Source organism: Strix aluco, chromosome 22 (genome assembly GCF_031877795.1).
Source record: "Strix aluco isolate bStrAlu1 chromosome 22, bStrAlu1.hap1, whole genome shotgun sequence".
NCBI lineage: Eukaryota > Metazoa > Chordata > Aves > Strigiformes > Strigidae > Strix > Strix aluco.
The window spans coordinates 3,210,681-3,237,203 of record NC_133952.1 but is presented as its reverse complement, the minus strand read 5'-3'; the positions used below and the strand labels follow the sequence as shown (position 1 = coordinate 3,237,203).

Below are 26,523 nucleotides of genomic sequence, written 5' to 3'. Positions count from 1 at the left end.
CCAGCACAGGAGGGACTGTTCTTTCCAGCTAAGCACAATTTTTTATGTTCTGGACAAAGGAGGACACACTTTTATTAGAGACTCCATCCAGGAGTGCAGCTTTCTTGCAGCCTCGTCAGCTGTCACTGAGGGCAGTATGGGTAATTAAAGATGTTACCCTGCTGGGTAAATAGCACGTTTAGGGCTTTATACTCTTGCCTCCATTATACTTATGCTTTGCATTTTCATTGTGAGGCTTTGAAAGCTCCTTGTTTCACTCGAGTTTTTAAGGGAAACGAGCTGGGGGAGGGCAGGAATGCCAAATGCCCTCTACCTTACTGGGTACCCAAAAGCAAGCTTGTCCCTCCCGGAGGCTTTTCCGAAGGGGCTGCACTGACTCCCTGGGCAGGTTTCTGAGGGGGGAGGCCGTGGTACTGTTGAAGGGTACACACTGTCACTGCAGCAATTGGACAAACACTCTAATTCCTTTGTTAAAACCAACCCAGTAAAACACACGGACAATGTAAACAAAATAAAATCTCTCAAACGCCATGGTGCCCACTGCTCTGTAGCTCACGCTGTGCTCTGGGGCAGTCCTTTCTTCAGCAGGGATGTGAGATAGCTGCCCAGCTCTTCGTCCTAGAGGGAAGAGGAAGAGGAAAGCAATCGTCTACTTGACTTTCCCATTTGGGGCAGTAAATTTGATTCTGGACCTAGAAAGAGACTGAAGTAATTCCCAGCAAAATCTAATGTTAGCAGTGTTCAAAAAGGAAAGCCAACCCACTTCACACAAATGCATTTCTGGCTGTTCCTTCAAAATATCAGTGTAAAACTCCCACTTCTCAAAGTAGGTGTCTGGACTCGAGGTGTCTCTTTTGAGGAAAATGACCGTTTTTCTTGAAAGCAAAGAACGATTGATTGATTATTTTTTTTTTTTGCTTTGCCCTCAAGAAGGCGTTTCCTTGCTGTAAAGAAAGCAGTTAAGTATACTTTTGAAAAGAAAAAAACATAACGGCTGTCTAATCTCACCAATATTTTGTGTTGGCTAGCTTGCTGCTTGTTTGAATTTTTACACCTAAGAAATGTGATATAAAATACCTCCACACTGCCTGGCAGTAGTGATACACCTGAGAGTTTAGAAGCTGGATACTATAGTGTCCTCAAAACACACACGTAATTGTAATTAACTGTATTAAGTGTAATTACTCCAGATCAGTTGCCTTCAGTTCAGTGGTCCCAGAGAAAACTGACTCAGCAGAGCTCCTGTAAAACGGTTTGTACTAAACCTGAAATGGTACAGAAAAGGGCAGTGACTCACCTCATCATCTTCCAGTCAAACTCCTTCAAAACCAGAGCGATGAAGACTCACCCCCACAGTAGCAACCCCCTGGTAGGACGGTCCTGGACCGTCAGGAGTTTGATCAGAGTTGTTTGGAAAGTCTGTCAAGTATTCCTACCTGGTAGGTCCAAGATACGAGCAGAACTTTGGTGCCTTGATCCTCCGAGTGTGCGGTGGCTTGGATGAGAATGGACTCGACTGTTATAGAACCATCCGGGAGATGCTGCACTGAATAATCTTTCAGGACCCTGGGAAGAGAGAAGATGCAGGATTTGTGTCGGATGGGACGTGTGCGTCAGCCCCTGTATCTGTGAATCCCAACCATGTTGTTACTAATTTTAGCTGTGTCTGAGCCAGCACCCGCTGCCCAGGGAAGGGAGAATGGGGCTGATTTTGGTGCTTGTGTTAATCGTGTAGGATTTCTTTCTGGCTTTCACTATAGCTGTAGCTCCAGTCTGAACCCTACTCGTCCCATCTCCGCACAGGACTACTCACAGAATCCACCAGCTGCCTGTGGAATAAAACAGCTTTGAAGGTTCAGCTGCTGCAGCTTTTGAATTGCTTTGAGAGGCCTCATGACCCTGTGCTTGATGGTCTCGCTCCTGTACTACTACTAGAAGCTGCAGCCACAGCAGCAAACCAACAGAACGAAGGTTTCAGGTGGACCACTTGAGCTTGGCAAAGACCACGAGCTTGTTTGCTACCACAGTACAACCCCCGCTCTGGTTACGTTGGCTAAAATCTGGAGCCGTTATGTCCCTGGGCTGCAGAGGAATCTCTAAACTCTGTGGGGCTGGTCTGGAAGGCCAGAAAGGAGGAAGCACTTGTGCTGCCTCTGCTGAGAACGAGCTCAAGTCCATCCCAAGGCAGGGAGAACCACCCCCAGCTAAGAGCAGACGGACCCTTTGAGGTGGTTATAGACACGAAGCACCGTCTCGTGTTCTTTCCGCGGGTCCTGAATGTGAACGCGGCAGGTGAAACGCAGCTGATGTTCTGCAAGGCCCAGCTCCTTCAGCGCCTGCTCGGGTGAAACCAGACGGAAGCTCTGCAGAAGAAAAGTACAAAGCCATTATAAGCCATTTCTTGGTGCTTTCTGAAGTTTCATTCCTCCTCTGTGGTCGGCTGCACACAGGTACGTGTCCATCACTGCAAAACTCCAGCAGGTAAGATTGTTCCTTTTCAACTCTGGACACTTCAGTTACAACTACAAGCAGCAACAGCCAGGGATGGACAGTGAATATAGAGATAGGACTGTGGCAAAATGTCCACCTAAATCACACCAATTCTTTACTGCCCCAAATTCAAGTTGCTCTCCGCATGCAAGTTGGTTTAACCTCTTTATCAGGGGAATGAGAACTCCTCCCTTGACACCTTTCCCTCCTTGTCCAACAGACCAAGGTCCTACCAACAGGCTGCTGCTTTTGATTTTTACAGCACAGTGAAGCAGAAACACCTTGGATCCACAGGCTGAAAACCAGAGTCTCCTCAGAACAGCTGCAGCTGCACACAGCAGGTTGCAGGGGGCCAGGGCAAACAACAGCCTTGAACAGAACCACCTCTTCAAATTTATCCATTTCCTGTGACCTCATCTGTGGGCATTCATGAGACAGACTACGAAAAATTCCATCCCCACACCACCCTGCTCATGAACACAAGACAGGAACTCTGAAGTTGTGGGACTAGTGGAGACTGTCAGTCAAGACAACTGAGAAGCTACAGAGTCTTGTCTTAGAGATTAATCTTCCCAGGTACAGTGTTACTGGGCTCCTTCCAAGCAACTAGGATCCTTCTCTTTGGTTTAGTTCCTGTTCACCCAGAACTCGCGTATGAATGATGACACCACTTGTACAAAGGACACAAGACAAACGTTAAGAACTTTTTTACTTACATTATCCTTCATAATTAATGTGCCATGCATTAGCTTTGGCTTCTTGACATCTGGTACAAGACCTAAACCAAGGCCAAGGGAAGAGAAAGACGACACGGTTAACGATGGTGTGCTTACTTCTCACACAAGACAACTGCTGTAGGACTTAATAAATTGGGTTTCTGAGTCCCTGCTGAGGTTCAGAGACTGAGATTTTAAATCTCTGTTCTGCCCATTAAAGTGCATGGTGCTTAAACCACTATCGGAACTCTAGACATGTAAGAAACCATGCTTGGGAATGCAGAACAACTGCCTCTCTTCACATATCACTTCCTGATTTGAGAGGTTTTAGTTTTTCTTAAAACTGGTTTTAGAGAAGTAATTCCAGTTTGCAGACCTAACTAGTAAAAGCATACGTGGATTTTGTTTCCATAGTGAATGGGCAATGAGTAGCAAAGTAGTGAGTGTGTGTGTATGTTTTTAAACATTACTGAACACACATTCAGGGTGTAGCAGCCGCTTCATTTCACAGGAAGCAGTCTCGGCCACTAAAAGCTGATAAAACCTGTCCCTTTCCAGGAAGCACTACTGGAAGTCACCGTTGCCACAAACAGCCATGTGACACCCTTTCCAGCTCCTACAAGTCCTGTACCACAAGCAGCAGGGCCCAACAGTTGAAATTTCTGGTTGAAAGGCTGTCACCTATGGCGGTTTCTCTCTTGAGGAGGCCCAGGGAGATGTCCACAGGGATGCTGGGGTTGGTGAATATTGTGGTGGTCTCTCCGTTTGCAGGCATGTAACAGCTGACATCTGCAACAACAACCACGGTCAGGGGCAGCAAGAGAGGGTTAAACAGCAACTGCTGGAACTAACAGCAGGGCTTTGACAGAGCCTGAAAAGCACAACTGCAGACAACCTCACCAGAGCCATCACAACCCCAGCGGGCAGGACCTGCTAGCCTGGCTAGCCCTAACTCCTTGTGCGGGGGAAAACGGTAAGACGGCAACAAAACTGTCCCCACTCTGATGTTGGTTATAAATTACTGCAAAGAAATTGCAGACAGTAAGTGACCACCCAGTCTTTCTCCAGTCATCATTTAAGAGTCAGCTGTTTCCAAGGAATTAATTATTTTTTTGGCTGGAGCTCATTCCCCTTAACTGAAGTTGCTAAGTTATAATTTGAAATGTACCCCACCTGCCTCAGCTTCTTTTAGGAGTCTGAAGAAATATAAATTCAGTAAGTGCTGAACTATAACGATACAAACATAACAAACCAACTTTTACTTCAAGCCCAAACGGGCATTAAAAGTGACCAGTCCTGTAAATTTAGCCATGCCTAATCGTGGGACCTCGGTGCAGAGTTAAGTAGGTGACCTAATACCTTCCCCCTACTGCCATTCCCTCCTCAGCACCACACGATACGTACGAAATTCCTGTTCTATTTTCTGCTTCAGAAACTCCATTTTCTTTGCTTCCCCGTGGACCAGGAGCACGTTTCGTGGCTCAGCCTGGCGAATGAGCTGCATTATGCCCTTGGCATCCGCGTGGGCGCTGAAGGACATGTACTCCACCTGCATCTTCACTTCCAGCTGGGGAGGAGCAGAAAGCACAGGCTTTGTGAATCGGGGAGTGCTTTGGCTCACTACAGCTCGTGTGCCACGCGCAGACAGAGCCCAGCTGCCCTGTGTTGAGTTTGCCTGAAGCAGCAGAACACCTCTACTGGGAAATGAGGCTGGGGAGAGCCGCTTATCCGCAGAGACTGAACACGATGCTGTACAGAAAAGCTTTCACTAACTCACATGATCAAACTGCCCAACTGCAGAGCACAATACTCATCACACATTTGCCAAAACAAATCAATACTTGGCTGGTATCAGGTTTTGAATATCCCTGTCTGCCTAAAAATGTATCATTTTTACCTATCTAACAGGGTCTAGTTATTAAACATTATAAATATGCCCCTGACAAAGACTCATGGCAGAAAAAGACACGCCATTGCTAACACAAAGGAGGAAAAAAAACCTAGTCCAACTCTAAAGAAAACATTACTTGGGTATTTTCAGTGTTGTACGTGGCATATTCCCATTAGAAGTAGGTGGTGTCTAACTACCAGCTGAAGTTCTGAAGCACTTCCCCCAAAGGAGCCTTCTTGAAAATAAAACTTACTATTTGTCTTCCTTCCATTTCCAGCTTGCGCTGTCCGCTCAGAATCTTATGGCCTACAGTTCCCTGCACACAGTAGCCGGGCATGATGACCTGAGGAGGAAACCAGAAAAGTGTCTGTAGCATAGCTGCTCTTAACAGAAAAACAGCCCCAAATTCATAATGCTGCTGTAAGCTGGTGTTCTCCCCATCTTACGTCTGACCATCCCTCATGGGAAAGCTGCTCACTTTGTTCTGCAGCTTGGGAACACCCACAAAAATGAAATGAGAAAGCAAACTGCTGAAATGTACACACCACTGACCAAGAATTAATGCTGGTTACAAGTGTCTTTGAAGCAGCTTCAAATTAATGAAAGCACTTCTGAAAATAAAATCTCCCCCAGGCTCCTGTCTGAGCCACATACCTCTGCTCACCCTGTCACACAGAGCAAAGACAACCCCGAGCTCGTGTCCTCTAGCTGCTCAGGAAAGCTTTCCTGCAGCCTTCTTACGGCTCTGTCGGGACCCCTGTCACATTAACACAAAACATCACTCAAGGAAACAGAATTTCTTACCATATTCTTTTCATTCCCTGCCCATTTCCTGAAGATCTGGAGTGACTGTCCTGCATGAAGCATACCAGGGGTTGCAAACACAACCTAGAATTCAAAGATGTGCCAAGAATCACCACAGAATACAGATTTTTTTCCTCATTACTTGCTTGTAATATATAAACACCCTAAAACTGTGGAGGGCATCCACTAACACACATTACAGCCCACTTACCACACCAAAGCTCCAACAGGGATTTTTGCTATTTTTATTTTTCCCATCTTGTCTAAATTTTCACATAAGTAGAACTACTGTTGTAGGAGATTTTTGTGAGCATCCAGGGTGTCTGATAAAAACTCTGAACTCTTTTATAACGACACTATCATGCTCAACAGATTCCTCTTTCAGCTGCTGCCCAATAAACCAGTTGGAAATAAAATCAACAATAAGAGATTGTGTTGTAAAGGATCTGTCTCCTGACAAGTCAGAAGTAAATACTGTAAAAACTGTGATTTGAATCAGGTTTAGAGATAGAGATTATAAGAATATGCAATCAATTTTTTCATTTTCTCTGGGCATTCTACCTTTACTGATACAAAGACAGAAAGATCTTTAATAGTTGCACAGATAAAAGCATTCAGAGGACCTGGCCACAAAAGGGTTTTAGATGGGATGCTGATGTTAACGGGGCAGGGGACTCTCAGCTTTCGCAGACTGCCTCTGTGCCTTAGCCAGGAACAGAGTGGTACAAAACCAGCCCCCAACACTCCACCTCTGCTCTATTTGCATGTTGTTGATGCCCACCTACCATAGGCCCTGGGTTGTCTGCAAAGGCCCGATCGAACGCTTTGATGTGTTTGAATTCAAACATGTTCCTCTGCACAAACGTTTTCCGAATTTTCTGATTAGTCCAGGTGATGAAGAGCTTGTAATAATGATTGGCCTTCTCCGTCAGTCCCGTGGAAAAGTAAATTGGAGCCTTCAAATTCATTCTTTCCCTGTAGAAAGAAGCGTTGCAGAGGCCAAATTAGGATCCTGGTTGCCCATGCTGAAAGCCCACAAACCTATGGAGTAGTCTCCAAAGGTTTTTTGTGCCTGCCCTACTCTGTGAGCTATTCTGTCCATAACAACAACGGTACCTCCCTGCACATTAACGTGCTACAAAGCACACTTTACTCCAATTCTCCTCCTCACCCACTACAGACAACTTCCTGCCATCACAAATAGCAATCATTTTGCTGTGGGACGTAATTAAAAGCAGTATCATTTGGTATTATCAAAACTATGTCCACACAATGCTTATACCTAAGTTTAATACTTCTTCATCCCTCCTCCCCCTCACATGAACAGTTTTACAACGTGGCAAAGATGCAGTCACGTTTTTTAAAGGACAGTTGATCCTGAGTGTTTTGGGGAAGGAGTGGAGAATGACTCTGGAAAAGAAAATGGTTAGTTTAGTGCTTAGAGTCACTAACAATGCAAAATATTTGGAAAGAATTAACTGTGCAGCTGCCAGCACGGCTGACATCCAGAGGAACGCTAATGAGAAAACTTGTACTAAACAGACACGAAAGAATCACAGAAACCTGCCAGGACCACAACCTGAGGACGAAAAGGAGGTGGTACACGCACAGGAGACAGCACTCACCAGAAGGTTTCCAGTAAAATGCAAAGTTCCTGGGCACGTCCAAGGGCAAAAACCGGGATAAGAACCTGCAATTGAGGTAGAATTTACAGCACGTGAAACCCAAACAGCATATAAATGGCACTGCAGCATGATCATTTCTGAACAAGTCCCTCGGTTCCCTCTCACTTTCTGATACTCTTTTGTTGGTCTGTCTGTCCACAGGGATGTGTTCTGCAGTTTTGGGGTGGAAGGCACAGATATCTACCAGCATCCCCGTGGCTGAGCCCTCAGTTTGCACAGGCCGAGGGGAGTCTCCGCCAGGCCGTGGTGCTTGTGAATATATCCAGTTCTGTTCTCTCCTGGGTAATATGAAAACAAGTTGCTGAGAGCAACAATTCTGGCATTATTTGTGGAAATGGACACTAAGATGAGCCTTTCTGGCCTTGATCGCTTTGTCTGTGCTGGGGCAATTCTGACCTTCCTCCCCTCCTAAATTAAGGCAACACTGGAGGAAAGAACACACAGCTGTTCTGATTTTCAATGTTTTCTTCAGTCAGGTGCTGTCACGTGGCAGCAAAGAGAATACTGCTCCTCATTTGTTTTCCAGACTCAGTGGAAAGCCATCATCTGCTGCTTAACAGCACTGTTTGGCAAACCACATCCATTACCAAGAGACTCGCCCTCTTTTCCACAAGCAAGCCAACATTTTATCCCTGCTGAGACAAGACCAGCAAATAAAATACAGGGCTTGAGGTCCCAGGTGACAAACTGCTGTAACTTTTAACCAAAATGTAGTTCAAGTTCTGCGCCAGACTAACTTTCCCTTTAATCAAGTTAAATGAACTAATTCCTAGGAACCTACAACCAGATCCTTCGCTACAGCGAAATCAGTAAAACTTTCCTGCGTTCCACATTTCTGCTTTCAGTTCCATTTTCTGTGGGATTAAAATGTCTCTTTTTATAACGTCTCTTCCTAAGTGTGATCTAACTATGGCGTTAATGAAAAAGAGAACCTCAAAAAAAAAGTTTTGTATTAGCAAAGACAGGGGCTAAGCTCTAAGAAACAGAAAAGACTGACTGAATACAGCTCACGGCCGTGTCAGGATGCTGTCATCACCTGGCATAATTTAAGTGTTTAATATTCTGGCTTTTAAAGTACAGATGGAGTAATATAAAAATGCCTTTGGTTTCATGTAGTGGTGATACATGGGTGCCCGATTTATTAACAGTTACACAGCACTACAGAGCCCAAAAAGAGGGAAAAAACACATCACTTAGATTATCAAAACACTGTACCTTCCCTCCTCTTTCTACAGTCTCATGAACTTTCTTCAAGAAGTCTCTTTCTCTGCAGCGTTTGGAATCTCTGATAGTTGTTGCATAGGTGGATTCACTTATTAATAAATCTGGACGACACTTATCAATCCAGGCAGCACTGAAACAAAAGGAATTTAAAAAAAAACCCCAATCAAGAGATGGTATCTAGCATTTCTGATCTGCAGGTCTCAAAGATGGGTGGAGAATGTCACTGCCTCCATTTGCAGACAGGAAAGCAGTACCCAGATGTCCATCTCATTGCTCAAAGTCCCCTAGGAGTTCTGTGGCAGCAGCAGGAGCCCTCCCTTTGCAGGCCCTGCTTTCTTTAAATTAATCCAGCTCAGGATAGAGACTACAGATTTTGAAATGCATTAAAAGATTACTCTAAGCAGCATGAACATTACATATCTCTCACATATGCCAGTAAAAATAAAATGAACACTGAAGTTTGTGATTGGCACTCCCTTAGAAAGTAAGATGCCACGACAATAAAACATTTCAAACATCTAAGTCCGGTTATTACGTAGCCTTAAGAACAGATCAACATGAGTATACAGAAGAAGATTACACTAAGGTCCATCTGGAAGAATCAGTGTAAATCTGTTCATTCTCATAATTCAAAATTGCATTTATCTTTCCAGCAAAGACGTCGTCTAACGTTCCGGTTTCCTAATAAAGAATCCGTGCTGATAAGCCCCTAGAATTAACAGAAGCTGTGATAAAATTTTCCTGTCAGAAATACACACAATTTGTAGAAAATTCAGCTTCCTACTTACCCTAAATGTCTGTCTGGTGTCATGTTATAATCGCCCTAATGGAAGAAGAGAAATCTGTTAATATTCTCAAGGTAACGGGACAGGCTGTTAAAAGGAGCTGCAGGTAGCTGTAAATACTGTTGTCCATACTCACAGTGTACACAACGGACTCGCAGCCAACCTTAATCTGGAACATGGCTGCTCCTAGCACATGGCCTGCATAGTACGCCTTGATCTCCAGCTCCTCGTCCACCTGCACCAACGGGCAAACACCACCGTTTCAAAATTCTAGTTTCAAAACCTAAAATTGCTCTGCCTTCTACGCCCACCCAGTTGGTCTGATCCACGAGTATGCAGAAATGGTCATTTACCTGAACTGTCTGGTGAAGATGCACAGCAACCACTTTCTTCATACAGTCTTTAATCATTTGGGAAGTGAAGAAGTTAGTTTCCCCTTTCTTATCTACAGTTATTTTCCTGTAGTCCTCCAGGAGGATGGGACAGATGGCCTTGGTAGGGTGTGTCATGTAAATGGGCCCATCGTAACCCACCATTTCACTGAAATACGGCAAAGCTCCACAATGGTCCAAATGGAAGTGGCTGCAAAGAGACACAAAGGATAAAGGAGATGCTCTACAGGAAATTTATCTTGCCTGGCTCTCAGATCTTGCTTCAGATTTTTAAAGCACTGTGTGAGGTAGAGGAAACTAGCCAAATTATGACCGGTGAACTTACAACACGCTTGGGTTCTAGGGCCAGCGTACAAAGCTTTCCCATTTCCCACCTGAGCTCTGACAAGGAAGAAGCTTCCTCACCTGATGATCACGCAGTCTAGAAAGTCAGTCAGCCTTCCGTTCTGAGTGATGTAGGAGAAGTCAGGAAAGCGCCTCTGCAAAGACAGGAAAAAACAGGTGATCCATGACGAGACAAAGCCAGTTATTACTACATTACTAATCACCAATGGTGCAAATGACCTGAAACACTGGAAATGCTGTAAATCCACCTCCAGGCAGAAGAGCAGTAAGGCAGCAGAGGCACTAGTGTCAGCAATAAGAGCTGCAGGCAACACCATCAGCATTTATGTGCAGAAAGAGTCAAAAATGATGGCAGGGCTGCCAGAGGGCAGGTGGGGAAACCGAACTTGCAAATAAATACAAATGCAGACAAGTTTATCTTCAAAGTAAATGAGGTGACCAATGTGTTTTAGCTTACCCCAGCCATTAAAGCAGGAAGTCTCAAAACTTTTCTGTAATGGCACACGTGCTCTGTGTCTCACTAACTCCTTCTATCTTACAGGGTATTTTTGCCATTATTCCTTTCCTACTAGTATCAGGTGACCAAACATCAGGACTATTTCCTGGTTTTCCCTCTAAAGCATCAGAGATGCGTGGTACAGATCCCATAAGCAATCAACTGCCCCAAACCCAAGCACAGAAAGACCAAAACCACCAGGAATGGAGCTTTCACACCTTGCTTAATATTTTTTCGGGGTCCATAGCCCAGGGAAAGGATGGCTGGGTGGTGGCACTTCACACACCAGGAATATCTGAGGGCACGCACCTCTTGCACAGGAAGATTTTGAAGGGGCAACAGCAGTTCATTCTCTGCCATAACCCAGCCCCAGCAGCGGCCGATTCACACGCCCAGTAACACACACACCCCTAGCTAATACCATCCTACGCCACATAAGATGGGTCAGATAAAAGGGAACAGAGCGGAACACTGACCCAGGAGCCCTGCTGGGAAAGGCCTTGCACCTGGAAAGCATCTCTACACAACACTCAGGCTTCTCCACCATACTCACGTCATCGTTGTAGCCCATGTGCATCCCACAGTCAAGCATCACGTTTTTCCCAGCAATAGACACGAGGATACAGCTGCGCCCCACATCCTGGCCAGCTCCTGGACCCAAGCCAAAGAAAGACCAGTAAGACATCTCTGGGAATATTTACAATCACTTCAGAAGAGAAGCATTTAAAGGTCTGTACAAACTTGCTAGCCCTTTTCTGATGCAGGAAGACTGCATCCTTTCCTCAAGCAAGCAGATCTGCTGGGGGTATTCAAGCGTGAACTGACTCACCCCATTCCCTCAGCTTATGAGAGGCCCCTGCAGCTGCAGCACTGCAGCACACACAGCACTGCATCCAAACCCCTAATTAAGTTCAGATGCAGGGCACTTTTGTTCGCTGCCCGCTGCTGTGCGATCGCAGCTACACAGTTTCAAGTAAGAGCAAAATAATCTCTTATCTGGGAAGGATTAGCGCGGAACTCAACGTTCCCAGGGCTCTGCACCTCCCCAGATACTCTGCCTCACAGCAGACCTTCATTACGCTCTAGTTAAGTCCATACCCAGACAGAAAACTATCCATCAGCATAAAGCAGTTCTGCTCAGCACATACTCTGCCCTCTCAGTACATAAATGCATCTCAACAGTTTCTGTGCAACTCATAAAAAAAGAAAAAAAAAAAAAAAGAGGAAAAAGTTGCTTCCTGTGGATCTTTAGCACTTAAGTGAATACTCTATCTATACTGTACATACAACACCTTTACCAGAATGTATTAATGAATCCTGTAATCAAAATAGTCTTATCAGACTGTTCAATTCTTACTTGTTTGAAAGACAAACAGAGGACAATGACATACTGACAAGAATCACGTTAAGATGCTGCACAACTATAACACATATTGCAGCACAGCACCACGACCAGTTTTTGTGGCACGGAAAGGCACGCGTGTCTCTAGCAGTCTAAGACATGTCACTTCAAATTCTAAATTCTGAAGTTTTGCAGTGCTTTTATTTCAGGACCATTTCAGATTGGACTTACCCAAGGGAGTGACTTTTATTTCAGGCATTTTAACAAACTCTAAATCTCAAACTGCATAGCAAATTATTTCAGAAACAGCCTAACGGGGGCCACAAAAAGAAGATTTAGCCGTTTTTACAGCTGCCATTTCAATTATTTTTCAGTATCGGGGAGAAGACTTAAGCAGCGGCCCAACTTCTTCCTAGAGGGAAGACAGACAGAAAACACAAGTCAGATCCACACACGGACATTAACAGGGATCCAGGCCTGCCTGGCTTCGAGAACCACCCCCACGGGCCAGGGAACGCGGAGCAGCCTGCGGCCGTGACGCAGACGGGGATCGCCGGAGAGGAAAGCGCTCCTGCTCCGCAGCGGGGCCCGCCGATATGTATTTATTCACACCACGCACAACGGCAGCTTTCCAGTACCGACCTCGCAGCTCCCGCCGGTCCCAGCCCCGCTCCGCCCTCGTCAGGGAAAACCCGCATGAGGCGCGGACAGGGCCGGGCCGGCCCCGCCGCTCCCGCCAGCCCTGAGGGGCCCGACCGGCCGCCGCAGCGGAGCGCAGCCCCTCACACACACACCCCCGGCAGCCCGTGCAGCAGCCCGGCCCCGCAGCGGAGCTCCCGGAGCGGAGGGTCCCGGCCCGGTAGCGCGGCCCCTCCCCGCCCCGCCGGGCCTGCTCCCGCGCGCTGCGCATGCGCGCCGCCCTCACGCACGCAGAGCCCGACGCACGCAGAGCCCGCCCCCCCCGCGCCGCGCCGCCCGCCGATTGGCCGCGGCGGCGGGTGACCCGCGGCGGCGCGCAGCGATGGCGGACGCGTTCAGCCTGCGGGAGGTTCTCGCCGCCTTCCAGACGTGTGTGACGGAGCGGCGGGAGGTGCTGCTCGGGCCCTATCTCAGCGGCTGGCGGGGGCTCATCCGGTGAGTGCCCGCGGCGGCCGCCCCGGAGCCCGGGGCTCGCCGCCCGTTAACGCGAGCGCGTCTTCCCCGCGCGCAGGTTCCTCCACAGCCTGGGCGCCATCTTCTCTTTCATCTCCAAGGACGCGGTGGCCAAGGTGCAGATCATGGAGAGCTACTGCGACGGCGAGCAGCGGGACAAGTACGTGTCGCTGCAGTCCATGGTGGAGTACGAGCTGGCCAACGGGCTGGTGGGCGTCCAGAAGCGGTCGGGGGGCCCCGATTCCGGCTGCCGCACCGTTCTGCGGCTCCACAGGGCCCTGCGCTGGCTGCAGCTCTTCCTGGAGGGGCTGAGAACCGGCCGGGAGGACTCCCGGACGTCTGTCATCTGCACGGACTCCTACAACGCTTCCCTGGCTACCTACCACCCCTGGGTCGTTCGCAAGGCTGCCACGGTGGCCTTCTGCGCGCTGCCACCCCGAAACGCCTTCCTGGAGATCATGAACGTGGGCACGCCCGAGGAAGCGGTCGCGATGCTGGGCGAGGCCTTACCCTACATCTGCGACGTCTACGGCATCACCCAGGAGCTCTTTGCCCAGCATAAGCTGCTTGACCTTCCCTGACAGGGGGGGAATGTTAAAGAGCCACAACACATCCCGACAGAAGCAGGACGAACCGGGTGAAAACCGAGCGTTTCCACAGACGCACACGCATCGGGTTCTCTGTCCACGGGCACTCTCCCTTTCCTTTTCCAGTACAGAGCTGACAGGTTGGCAAAGCTATTCAGGACACCTCACTTTATAAGAGAAAAAAAAGTACCAATTTTTTTTTTAATATGTATATATGTATCTGTGTGTGTGTAGAGCTCTATGGTAAGAGAAAAAACACTATTAATAGCTTTTTTTTCTTCCTGGATTCACCTTCAACTCTTCAGCTAGTCTGGGAGGGTGAGATTAGTTTCTCTTTTAAGCCAAACGCTGCAGCTTCTGTGCGTTTACACCAGTAGTGAGGACCTGGTGTGACAGCACAGCTTTCAGATGGGGTGTCTGAACACATCACCTGAGAGCTCACTCAGCCACTTCTGTTTACAAGCTGCTCCCTTGAACAGATCGGGGAGGGGCTGCCCTCTGTTATCCTTTAACCTTGAAAATATAATCCCATCTGAAAGGAAGCTCTTTTCTTTTCGGTCACAGATTTGTGATTGCTTCTGCTAATTATGTATCCCCTAGAATTAAAGGGGGAAATGGTGCTGTATGTCATTACTCTAAGAGATTGTTTTTCCTTTGGATCCATGCACATTAAAGCAGGACTTGCCTCCTCTGTAGCTTCCCCTGCCCATTAATCTATGCTTTATGTGTCTTGGGATGTTTTTAATATGTCCTGCATAATCCTCTATATCCAGCTAATAAGGCTGCAGACTGTACCTGATCTGTTTGTCAGCCATGCTTCTAAATTGTGTTCTCATGATTTATATATTTTTTTTAAATGAATGTGTCAAATGCCTACAAAAATGACTTCTCTCACTGGGGAGAAATCCAAACTTGTACTGTAAGTCACTACTTTGTGAGGCTCACGGCTTCTGTTGCAAATTGCTGTATATATACACACCAGAGTATGTAAAATGGAGTTTACTTCGCTTTCTGAAAGCTGAAAAAGCACTATATTGTTAGTTCAAGATGACATGAATATTTGGGGGAGGAGGGAGAATCCCACTGGCTGTACCATGTTTTGATTGTATCAGAGGGGAGGCATTTGGGCCTAATGTAACATTGTGTGATTCAGGAAATCACTATTGCCTCATGGAGATGAACTGGACATTAAATTATGTGAATAACACGCTTCTGAAGAGTATCCTTTATAGGAATGCTTTCTGGTTTTGTGGTGTCGGAAGGAACGTGACCTACAGTGTTACCTATTCATATCTTTAACTAGCAGAGTCTTTTACCTACTGATCAGATGTGAAACCAGCTGTCAGGAGTGACCCAGGTGGAGTTAGATGCTGTGTACTGAGCTCCTATTCTGGTTACTCTTATCTGTCAACACTATTTTTTCCCTGAATATAGGAAAGGGAGTTTCCTCGAACATCCTAAATGAAGATACAGTTGCTGTGCTTTAAAACACAAACATCATTCCCTTTCTGCTAAGACCACCTTAAAACACAGTTAAAACACAGTTCCATAGGATAAATCCATATATTAAAATGGCAGAGTTCCACGTTACAATCACAAAATACTGCGCCTCCCTTGCTGTCTGATATAGGTAGAGCTGGTATTTCATCTGTGTATTAAATGCTGTAAATTATGTCAAATAATAATGTGTGTCAAGTGAAAAAATGTTCTAGATCTCTTGAGGTTTAATGCAGAAAGGGAAAATTACTTTTTCTCCCTTGTCACATTCATTCTCAACTATTCCTGTTATGAGATAAACATTAATTTTGAAGATGATCTCGATTTTTGCCATTACAGTATCAAACTTCCTCAGTAGGGAAAAAGCTCTGTTGTCCGTTTTCAGCCAGTCATTTTGTGCAAAGTGAGATACAGCTCTCCCTCAGTCCGTGTGCTCTCGTTTAAACCATTAGGTATCGCCTGATGGAGATTTTACATTCCTGGTGGCCTGTTCCGTCTCCAGATGATGGGAACCTTTTAACAGCCCCACTTAGTTACCACTGAGCGAAACTCAGGTCCTGCACTTGGCTTTGGGCAAGTTCAGAGTCTGGCAGCATTTGCTAATGGGGCAAAATTCAGAAGAGTAAAACCTTCACCTACGTACTGGTGTACGCGAAAGCTGCAACAACCTGCAGATTCACTAGAGGGAGTTTGAATATTTTGCACAAAAGTCTGTCACATAAACTGTCTCCTAAGCCTCAGTAAGCACACATGATTTCATGTCAAAGTACAGACGGGCGTAAGTAATTGCTTGTGTGTGACTTCGTACGAGGAGCGGCTGAGGGAACTGGGGTTGTTTAGTCTGGAGAAGAGGAGGCTGAGGGGAGACCTCATGGCCCTCTACAGCTACCTGAAAGGAGGGTGCAGAGAGGGGGGATGAGTCTCTTGAACCAAGGAACAAGCGCCAGGACAAGAGGGAATGGCCTCAAATTGCGCCAGGGAAGGTTTAGACTGGATATTAGGAAGCATTTCTTTACAGAACGGGTAGTCAGGCGTTGGAATGGGCTGCCCAGGGCAGGGGGGGAGTCCCCATCCCTGGAGGGGTTTAAGAGTAAAGCTGACTTAGCGCTTAGGGATCTGGTGTAGTTGGGAACTGTCAGTGTTAGGTCAATGGTTAGACTGGATGATCTTCAAGGTCTTTTCCAACCTAGACAGTTCTGTGATTCTACACCAAACAGCTTTTTTTTTCCCCCCTCTGTGCAGCTGAATTTATATTTAGAACTTTTTAAAAGAAGTTAAAGCTAACACTTAAATACTCCATTAAGGGGAAGGTATCCTTCCAAGGATGTCAGCATAACCATATCCACTACAGAAATCTTGCCTGAAGTACTGCTATACTTGGCTTTCTACAGTGTTCCTGGCTTCTCTTCACACATGGAAAAATATTTTAACCTTGTAGCAAAAGTGGTATATCACTTTGGCAGTATAAGCGGTTTTTATGATACAGTATAAATATATAAGCCACTTAAATGCAATAAATTGAACTTCCCATTCAGACTATCCCATTTTCTAAAATTCAAACGACAGAAAAAATGCAAACCGTGACACAACCTAAATTACTATGCTGTGGAACTTGTACCTAAACCGAAGTTTTTAAACTGAAGTTAACATCATAGCTCAGAGTGAGAGAAATTGAGATCAGCCAGTAACAACTTCCTAAAAACAGCAGTGCAGCTCACCAACCTTGCAATAGGGAATGGCCTGCTCCAGGCAAGTTCTTGCAATTCACTGAGGAAGATTTGGTCATCTCCACGGTCAAGTGACCTCAAATTAAAAAAAAAAAAAAAAAAAAATTACTGCTGTGTGTCTTAACCATTACCCTTTAGTTCAGGCAACTCAACATATTATTCTGAAGTTCACTTAAAAATAAACGATGTGACATTCAGTGCAGACTGCTTTGAAGTAGGGATCAGAGATAGCGGAGGAACCTCAGATAACAGCAGGAAGCAAGGCTGGTGAGCAAGTAAATAATTTTTTTCCTCCTCAGCCTCCATGTGGGTAACGGTGTGTGACGGTAACGGGCACCATTCTCCACAGGGCACACTTCAGCTTGTTGGAGTCCACATTCTCCCTGGTGATGCTTTTAGATGAGCAGCTGGCACTGACTGAGATCTGCTCCCAGCGTTAGACAAGTCACAAATCCAGTTTGTGAAAACTGTAAACAGGGACAGTTTCTACAAACACATTCCATTAAAGACGTTTCTGGTTTGGTTGGGCTGAAGAGGAGTTAATGCAAAGAGAGATGTGTCCAAATGAAGGTGTAGCACCTGAGTTTACCACCAATCCTGCAGGAAGCCCGATTTCCAGAGCGGTGACAATGAATTCAGTGTCACTCTGCTTGAGGAAAGGCTACTTACTCACTGAGTAAAGGAAACAAGGATTAGGCCAGCAGTTTGCAAACAAATACACCCATAGGCTATTGCTGCGTATTTGACTACTGCCCACTAAGCATAGAGTTACATATTTAATGCATTTTGCTAAACAAATTTTTCCCAGTTATTTTCCTGTCTCCGAGCTCTGTTTAAGGAGACTTCCCGGGAAGCGATGAGACTGGATCCCCTGCCCCTGTTCCCTCTCCCACATTTGCTTGGGGATTTCTTTGAAACATTTTCCCCAAATTAGACAAATAATGGTCCCTGACCTGCTGCTGTGCTTGAGTTTTGGTTATGCAGCAGCCCTCAAACCCACGTGCCTTTCTGCTCAGTTCAGGAAGCCTGGCGATTATATCATAGGAGGCTTGTTCCCTTTCGGAATGGACACCATAAACCTGACGGCACGATCAGAGCCCACACTAGTGGCGTGTGAAAGGTAAGAGGAATGTTAGCTTCATTAGTGCATTGAAGTGTGGTCACTCGGGCTGGGAAGAGAAAGGAAAAGACAGTCCTGGTAGCAACTGATGGTCTTGCAGCCGAACATTAACAGTGCGATGGAAACAAAGATTAGCTCTAAGGGGCTGGAGCACTGCTGTGCTGTGCCATCGATTTCTGATCCTGAAATGGAAAACCATTTTGTGTTTTCTTTGTGCCACTATGCAGTCAAACTTCAGATGCAGCCAACCCCATTTTGATGAAAGCTTTTAGTGGCACTGGGCTTCCTTAGTGTTTGAATCTAACGCTTACACAAAGGTGTAAATGTTGCTTTTGCTTCACAGATGACACATTTTGAGATGCTGCTATTGCCTTTTATGAGGTAAAAGGACACTCAGTGCTGTGCACAGGCAAAGCAGGAAACTAAATCACCTGGCTAGTAGGCTTGCTGGGGTGTGATCAGTATAACCTACTCAGTTACACCAAGGGTGGTTCACACCATCCCATTGCAAGCTACTTACAGCTCTTTGTGAGGAGGATGAAAAGACATGCTAGTGTCCTACCTGCTGCTTTGGCATGGTCCAAAATCTTTGCATCTTTGCAGGCCATAAGGCAGGGAATATGCTCAAGTGCACTGAGCTATACAGCGGAGGAAAATCCCTGGAAGGCCATCTCTCCTGAATTAGCGCACACAGCACTTTGGGAACCACTGGTTTCATGGCTGAAGCACACAAAACTAAGCAGCAGAAGCACACAAAGCTAACCAGAAGGTCGTCTTGATCCTCACAGCAAAACATACTGGTCTCTCTATACCTCTGTTTCTTCTCCTGTGAAGCACAGAGGATGTATGTGCTGACAGACAAGGTTAATTAGATTTGAAAGGTGCTCAGAGCCTCTCAGTCCAAAATCTACAAAGGCCATGGGTACAGGGATGCTGTGCTGACAGTGCCATGTATACCTGGCTCGGCAACAGACAGGATGCTAAAATGTCAGAGAATGTGGAATAAGCTGACCCACCGCTGTAACAGCACTGATAGACCATGTAATTCCCCGTCTCCTCTCACCGCAGGTTATTTGTAGATGGGCTAATATGGGCTCTTGGGATGAAGTTTGCTATCGATCAGATCAACAATTCCACTTCACTTCTCCCGGGAGTAAAGCTGGGCTATGACATCTACGACACCTGCTTTGAGCCACTGGTGGCCTTACAGAGCAGCTTGCTATTTCTGACCCGAAACGGCACATCGGGCATTGGAGTACTGTGCAACTACACCGACTACCAGCCTCGTGTGACTGCTGTGATTGGACCACATAAGTCAGATCTCTGCCTGCTAACAGCCAAACTATTCAGCTTCTTCTTGATCCCACAGGTAAAGAAACTCTGGAGAAGCAGGAATTCTCCTTTTTGGTGGGGGGTTTGGACCAACAACGCTGTCTATGCTCTAGGTCTTTGATCCAGGACTGTTAAAGTGCAGATTCCAGTCTTTCCTCTGCCACAGATTTCCTGAGTGATCTTGGGCAGGTCATTAACCTTCCCTCCTGGAACACACTCCAGTGTCTAACTTCCCAGAGAGAAGAGGGATAACTCAGGCTGCTCTGTGATCCATGTAAAATGGGAATAACAGAGCTCCCAGCGTAAACCAGGAGGATCCCATGAAAATCCATCTGTGACTCTAGGTGCTCAGTTACCACAACAGAGCGAGCTATAATGGCCAGGGAAATTTAGCCCTGAGCTAAAATATTACTGAATCTTGGGTGTGTCACCCTTTGCAGAAAGTAGCTAATTATCATTGTCATTAATGATAAGAGCTAGTGCTGTGATGATGGACACAAATGGCAGTGGAAAGAGATAGCCACGTGGGACAGTGCTACTGGAGGCAAGTGATGGGCCAGTTTATGGTTCTCTTGGTAAATGGAGCCACAATGGACCTAATTCTTTAGATGAGTTCTTCCTTCCCACGATCCTGACCCAGAATTTTTGAAAATCTAGTGCACTGAGACTAAACAAGGTGGAGAGCAATCTGGATTCTGAACACTTCCCTCAACTTCACTCTTTGCCCTGCTTTCTCTCTTACCCTCTACCTTGCAGGTCAGCTATAAAGCCAGCAGTGAGAAGCTCAGCAACACAGATTTGTACCCATCCTTCTACCGTACTGTTCCCAGTGATAAGAACTTGGTGGAAGCAGTGGCCCTGCTGCTGAACAAGTTTGGATGGAACTGGATTGCCACCATTGCAAGCAATGATGAATATGGCCGAGGAGCCCAGGAGCTCTTCTTAAGCACAGCTGGAAATCACAGCATCTGCATTGCATTCAAGGGGCTACTTCCTACAGACCTCACAGATTCCAAAGCCAAAAACCAACTGGAAGATACCATTAAGTTAATTAACAAGACCAAAGTCAACATCATTGTCCTTTTTGCCTTTAGTCAGCCAGTCCAGGCCCTGCTGGAACACAGCATCAGGATGGGACTGAGCAAGAAAGTCTGGATTGGCACTGAAGCCTGGCTGTTGTCCAACATAGCTGCCTCCATCCCAAATATTCAGAGCATTGGGACAGTCTTAGGCTTTATTATGAAAGCAGGCACAGTCCCTGGCTTCCAGAAATATGTTGCCGACCTCTTTACCTCTGTTCAGCAGGATAAATTTTGCCAGGAGTCTAGAGAATTCCACCACCTCATGAACTCCGACATGCTGGACATACACTGCGAAGAGTGCGACCACATCTCGCTGCACAACGTCTCGTCCACGCTCAGCCGCTTGCTCATACAACCGGTGTACGTGGCCGTCTACAGCGTGGCTCACGCTCTGCACAGAGCCCTGGGGTGCACCCACCAGGCGTGTCCCAAAGCGGCCATCAGATCTTGGCAGGTGAGTAAAGCTCAGGGGCACAAAGCAATTTTTCAGCCCATCTATGCATCAAAGTTGCACACAGGCAGCCGGAGACGGGGGTTCCACTGCACTGTGCTCCTGGCAGTGATAAAACCTCGGCAATTCCTGCTGCCAGGCAAGCCCTGCCCCGGCACGCTGCTCCTTTGCTGCTGCCCTGAGAGCCTGCCTTCCCCTCTCCAGGGCTATGTTCTGGCTCCTCTAACTGGGCTTCCTTGGCACCACAGGTAGAGCAGTTGATAATACAGCCAGAAGGCCCTTAGTCACAATCTTAGCCCACATATGGGACAACTGATTTCAGCCAGAAATTACCTTACTGCATTATCATCCTCCAAGCAAGAACATCAACTGTACCCATATTTACTGTCCATTTTCTCCTCAGCTGCTGCACTTCATGAATACTTTCCCGTTCAAGGTGAATGGCCAGAGTTTCAGGTTTGATCAATCCCATGGCACAAACACTGGCTACAAGCTCATACTCTGGTCCTGGAATAACAGCACCCTTACGTATCTGCCTGTAGGCGACTATGAAGAGTCCTTGTCCATCGATAAGTCCCAGATTCAGTTTCACACTGCAGATCAAAAGGTAAAGATGGGAAAAAGCACAAACAATCACAAAATAAACTTTTTTGCCACTTCATCGGCCTGTTTGTAAGGAGCTCTTAGCCTGCGTGCTACTCCCACTAGATTTGCGTGGGACTCGGTTCTTGCACCTCTGCAAACATGTAATCTATCTTTTCCTAGTTTTGCACAATGTAGATATTCCGCGGTCTGTTTAAGATTCAGACACAGGTTTGATCCCAGCACAGCCCAGCCAATTTTTTCTAATTTGTTTGGCAATATGGTGCTTCTCCTGAAAGTGTCCGGCTGACTTTCATTCTTCCTTTTGCCTAGGAGCCTACCTCAGAGTGCTTCAGACTCTGTAAACCAGGGCAATTCAGGCGAATAAAAGGATTCCACCTCTGCTGCTATGACTGTACAGACTGTCCAGAAAACACCTTCTGGAGCTCTAAAGGTGAGAAATTCAATGGCTTTAACTGTCTGTATTATGTCTATCTGCTGGTTGAGGTCACACAGGTTCACAGAACTGGTAACGACCAGTTGTGAGCTCTTCCTCCACGAAGCACTGATAGTGCAGAGTATTTGCCTCCTTTTTGTTCTGCTGTGCATTGCTCAGTCTTGCTCTACAGATCTTCAGTGGGGGACCTTCCTCTGTTGATTCCAAAGAGAACGTGTAAAGACAATACGTATGTTTTATCTCAAATGGCAGGAGAGAGGGGTGTGATGAAGTTCTGGGATCTTTTGGAAGCTGGTCATCCTTCCTGGGGAAGGGAAACAGAGCCAAGAAATATGTGGATCCTTTTCAGGGGAGGGTGGAGAAGCAGAAGGAAAAAAAAGAGATTGAACTATCACAAACTCTGGAGATCCAATACACATAGGGAAGCGGGGGGAAGCAGGCGAAGCAGCACCCAAAGCAGCAACTTAATTCCTGACTGATCCATCCTCAAGGACTGCCCTAGCAGGGTGGCAGAATTCCACTGCAAGGTGGCCCTCAGCTTCTCACCGCTCCTTTGCAGACAGCTCCACCTGCACTCCCTGCCCAGAGCACCAGTGGGCCCCCGGCCGGAGCACACGATGTTACGACCGCAGCGAGAGATACCTCTTCTGGAACCAGCCGCTCACCCTCGCCTTGCTGACGCTGATGTCCATCACCGTATCCCTGACTTGTCTGGCAGCAGTGCTCTTTCTGAAGAACCTCGAGACTCCCCTTGTGCAGGCTTCTGGAGGTAAACTGAACCTCTTTGCCTTGCTCATGCTCACGCTGCTGTGTCTCAGCTGCTGTCTCTATATAGGGAAGCCCAGTAATGACCTTTGTATGATCCAGCAGATGGTCTACGCCCTGTGCCTCAACGGGTGTTTCTCCACCTTCCTCATCAAGTCCCTTGAGATCACCCTTGTGACAGAATTCCCCCACTGTGCCCCCACCTTCTTGCGCTGGCTAACCCAGAGGAGGGCCTGGCTCCTCGTCGCCTTGAGCCTCCTCACCGAGTGCTTGCTCTGTTTCTGCTACCTTCGCTTGGGCCCTGACTACCTGGTGTCTGATTACAAGTCACTGCCCACTGAAGTTTTGCTTGTGTGTAACACGGAGTCCTGGTTTGCCTTTGCCCTGATGCACGGCTACAACGGCTGCTTAGCCTTTGTCTGCTTCCTGTGCACGTTCATGGTACAGACTTCTGGTAAGAAGTACAATATTGCCCGGGGGATCACATTCACCATCCTAATCTATTTCATCATCTGGATTTTCTTCATTGCGATTTTTGTCACGCTGAAGACGGTCCTCAGGTCTGTTACTCAGATTGGTAGCATTCTGACAACCTGTCTGGGTATCTTGGGGATCTACTATATCCCTAAATGCTACATCATCTTGCTTAAGCCTGATATGAACACAGTGGATTATTTCCAGAATTCTATCAAAGAGGAGCCAGAGGAGGACTCAATAAACAGACAATAAACCAGATCCCTTGTCACCTGCTCCTCAACAGCACCTGGCTCTATTTTAATAAGATAATTCTGTTTATGATGACTATAAGCTATGGTCCAGACACAAGCACCATATAAAATCCAGTAGGCTGGACACTACGAGGAGGATTTTTAAGCTGCAAAAGCACATGGCTCTACTCAATGAGCTACAGCAAAATGCCCCCAGCAGAGTAGTATCCATCCTCTCCATACACTAACTGAAGTACAAGGAAACAACTATGTTCAGATCAAGAAGGGCTGACTATTTTGACTCTTAAATTAAAGACTGAAAGGCTAAGCAAATCTTCTGACAACAACCATTGCTCTTCTAGTTCATATCATCAGTACCCTGAGATGAGAACTGGCCCTTACACATCATTGAGTGTTGAAACAAAACACAAGCAAGAACCTACATTTCTCAAGACATTTCAGTTTCATGCCAAGTGAGATTAATTGTAGTTATTCAAGCCCGAATCTCAGTAAAACCGAGATTTCTTTTTCAGATAAATTATACTGTAAAAGTTTAGATATCCTAATAGAAATATTTATCATAATTTCACACTTCTTTTACAAGATTAATTTCAGTTTTGATACCATTGTCATGAAACAAAAAGCTGAACTTTCCAAAGTCAATGTTTAAATTTCTGTTAAGTAACGTGTTCTATGGAAAAAACTTCTTTTTTAATTTTCTTGACTACTTTGTCACAAAATCCGTAGAAACCATTCTGATATGTAAAGGTAGCTGTATGCATGATATAAAATTTGAATGGGTAATATACTCTTTAATTGACTCATTTGTGTTTCATTAACATGTGCTTGCAAAAACATGGAAATGAGGACAAGTCACCTGGAAATGAATAGCGTGCAAATCACACTATTCAAAGTGATAGCAAAAAGCTCCTCCCATCTCAAAAAACACTCAAAGATCACCAGAGAGAAACATTTCTTACCTGGTGGGACATTCTGCACAGGGGACAAAATAAACCAAACGCTTTGAGGAATAAGAAATCTCTCTAACCTGTATTCATACGTGTTTCATGGCCCCTGTTCACTAACAGCAGGAGAATCCTCATACCCAGAAAGGCTGGTGGTTTGCCCCATTAAGCATCCGATTTACAAGAACAGGTGATAGTTTCAGAAGGCACGACAAAGAAATACTCACACAAGGAAAACACAGACAAGCTCCCTCACAAAAGATGCTTGCTGACTAGAACCACTTAATATCTAAGTTTATATTATGAAGGTTTACACGTAAGTTACTGAACAAATGATGATCCTCTAAAGTGCTGTGCAGAGGTTCAATGAAACGTATGGGTCTCACCTGTAAATGTTACAAGCTCTTTGCCTCTAGGGAGTATTGTGTATCAAGAATTTCACAAGCCTGTTTTTGTGTAAGCAAAAATCATCTCTAATTGTCAGTCTACCTGCTTGTATCAGACAGACTCCCCTCACTGCCTGTTAACCACAGACACACCCTCTAGACAGGGCTTTCTGCACAGATTAATTACTAGAATCAAATCTGAACAAAGACAAAAGAAAACACCCCTTATTTCCATTACTCTTCTCTATAACTACCTTTACATTTCCTAGCAATGGAATTGGCCCTTCCACCCAACACTGGACGTGTCTCTTTTCTTGAAAGTGTCACGAATCAATTCGGGCCTAAAGGCTGCTTAAAGCCAGGGAAGAGATTTGCGATTCTAACCCACGGCAGGTACTTTCTGCAGTGCAGCTGTGTCTGACAGCGTCTGGCCCAGCTGCGTGACAACAAAGCACGCAGAAATTGTGTCAGTGTAAAGTGGCAAACCACGAAAGGTAAAAATAGAAAAACTTCCACATTATTTCACATTACTACCAAACAGCAGCAAGTAAATATCAAGTCACATCACAAAGATCTGTTCTTTTCCCCACCCACTCTGACAAGCACCTATAATGCTCTACACTTCAAGTTTTTTCATCTATCCACTACGTGGTATTGGAAGTTAACTCATCCATTCAGCTCAATTAAAGAATTCGCAAATTAATCTAAACCAGGGAATAGTTTCATTCTTAAAAAAAAGTTTTTTGGTGAACTGCAAAGCTAGCTGTCCTAAATTTCTGTGGCTACCTGTGTATAAAATTCTCCTAGCATACTTGAGGAAAAATGTGAAACATTTGACAAAAATACTCCTCAGTGTGATTAAAGATAGCAAAAATCTGACCTGAAGACTGGAGGTCCTTGTTTCTGGATACTGCAGCATGTCTCCATGAGCATACTGTTGTACCTGAGAATCTCAGCAGTACTCCTCACTTTAGCACTGTGATTTCATAGCAGAGAACCGTCAAGTAACTTTCAACCATCACTCCAGAAATAGAGAAGGAAAAAACCAGATTTACCTCTATTGCTTCTCTTTTTGGCAGCAGAGCTAGAGCCACAATTTTTCTTTTCCTTTAGGGCAAAAGGGGTGGGGGAAGAGGGAGGAAGGGCAAAGTAGCTGATTAAATTGTTCAACCTCACCTGCAAGCAATTCATACGAGGTCAGCTGGAGTCCATCAGGCCCTGCAGTAAAAGGCTGCAAAGAGCACATCCAAAACTCTGATCCTTTAATATTCACCTAGCTGGGAAAATGCTGGCTAGGCCATTTTGCATCCTATGTAAACAAACAGGGTTTGAAAAGGAGAACATGGGAAACTCTGCAAGACTCATAGGCTCTAATATAAAATGTGCCACAGAATTATGCTGTTTATAATGGGTGTCTCCCTAATAGTTACAATTTAGTCTCTCTCTTTGCTGCTTGATCTCTGCCAGCTAAGAAAAGGGAATCTGTCTCATCAAGCTGTGGTTGTTCTTTGTACGTGAACCACTCAGACCTTACAGGGAGGCT

General features: G+C 45.9%; 4 protein-coding genes across 6 annotated transcripts in view; 2 read left to right on the top strand and 2 right to left on the bottom strand.

The window, feature by feature from the left end:
- Positions 1-445: 445 nt before the first annotated feature.
- Positions 446-17,177, bottom strand: INTS11 (integrator complex subunit 11). 3 transcript variants are annotated; one of them, XM_074848099.1, is made up of 18 exons: positions 17,129-17,177; positions 12,402-12,582; positions 11,382-11,479; positions 10,393-10,466; positions 9,949-10,177; positions 9,732-9,830; positions 9,599-9,633; positions 8,802-8,940; positions 7,527-7,591; positions 6,687-6,876; positions 5,902-5,985; positions 5,351-5,440; positions 4,611-4,773; positions 3,888-3,995; positions 3,207-3,268; positions 2,221-2,363; positions 1,437-1,566; positions 446-618 (listed from the first exon to the last, which is right to left on the bottom strand). In XM_074848099.1, the coding sequence occupies exons 2-18, from the start codon at positions 12,427-12,429 to the stop codon at positions 553-555; spliced, it is 1,803 nt and encodes a 600-aa protein (XP_074704200.1). In that variant the 5' UTR covers positions 12,430-12,582; positions 17,129-17,177; the 3' UTR covers positions 446-552. The 3 variants fall into 3 exon arrangements, with proteins under 3 accessions (XP_074704200.1, XP_074704199.1, XP_074704198.1); XM_074848098.1 differs by lacking the exon at positions 17,129-17,177 and adding an exon at positions 12,813-13,070; XM_074848097.1 differs by lacking the exon at positions 17,129-17,177 and adding an exon at positions 12,965-13,070.
- Positions 13,179-15,116, top strand: CPTP (ceramide-1-phosphate transfer protein). The gene is made up of 2 exons (XM_074848107.1): positions 13,179-13,304; positions 13,381-15,116. The coding sequence occupies exons 1-2, from the start codon at positions 13,192-13,194 to the stop codon at positions 13,901-13,903; spliced, it is 636 nt and encodes a 211-aa protein (XP_074704208.1). The 5' UTR covers positions 13,179-13,191; the 3' UTR covers positions 13,904-15,116.
- Positions 17,178-18,037: 860 nt separating the features above from the next.
- On the top strand, positions 18,038-23,701 carry TAS1R3 (taste 1 receptor member 3). Its single transcript, XM_074848108.1, has 6 exons — positions 18,038-18,253; positions 19,322-19,622; positions 20,342-21,121; positions 21,522-21,725; positions 22,034-22,154; positions 22,717-23,701. Exons 1-6 carry the CDS (start codon positions 18,075-18,077, stop codon positions 23,649-23,651), a joined length of 2,520 nt encoding a protein of 839 aa, XP_074704209.1. The 5' UTR covers positions 18,038-18,074; the 3' UTR covers positions 23,652-23,701.
- A 2,435-nt stretch (positions 23,702-26,136) lies between these two features.
- Positions 26,137-26,523, bottom strand: part of DVL1 (dishevelled segment polarity protein 1) — a 105,202-nt gene continuing 104,815 nt past the window's right edge. The window contains exon 18 of the transcript XR_012626089.1: positions 26,137-26,289. The gene's annotated coding sequence lies outside the window, so the exon portion shown is untranslated. The remainder of the gene's footprint in view (positions 26,290-26,523) is intronic.

Bases quoted from the DNA above. Each gene is read 5' to 3' on its own strand.
- TAS1R3 (XM_074848108.1), top strand. From the start codon at position 18,075: ATGGTCCCTGACCTGCTGCTGTGCTTGAGTTTTGGTTATGCAGCAGCC. The intron at 19,623-20,341 runs GTAAAGAAACTC...TCTACCTTGCAG, and splicing joins GCTTCTTCTTGATCCCACAG to GTCAGCTATAAAGCCAGCAG. The intron at 22,155-22,716 runs GTGAGAAATTCA...GCTCCTTTGCAG, and splicing joins CACCTTCTGGAGCTCTAAAG to ACAGCTCCACCTGCACTCCC.
- CPTP (XM_074848107.1), top strand. From the start codon at position 13,192: ATGGCGGACGCGTTCAGCCTGCGGGAGGTTCTCGCCGCCTTCCAGACG. The intron at 13,305-13,380 runs GTGAGTGCCCGC...CCCCGCGCGCAG, and splicing joins GGCTGGCGGGGGCTCATCCG to GTTCCTCCACAGCCTGGGCG.
- INTS11 (XM_074848099.1), bottom strand. From the start codon at position 12,429: ATGCCTGAAATAAAAGTCACTCCCTTGG. The intron at 8,941-9,598 runs GTAAGTAGGAAG...CTTTTGTTTCAG, and splicing joins ACACCAGACAGACATTTAGG to TGCTGCCTGGATTGATAAGT. The intron at 5,986-6,686 runs GTAGGTGGGCAT...TTTGAATTCTAG, and splicing joins CAGACAACCCAGGGCCTATG to GTTGTGTTTGCAACCCCTGG.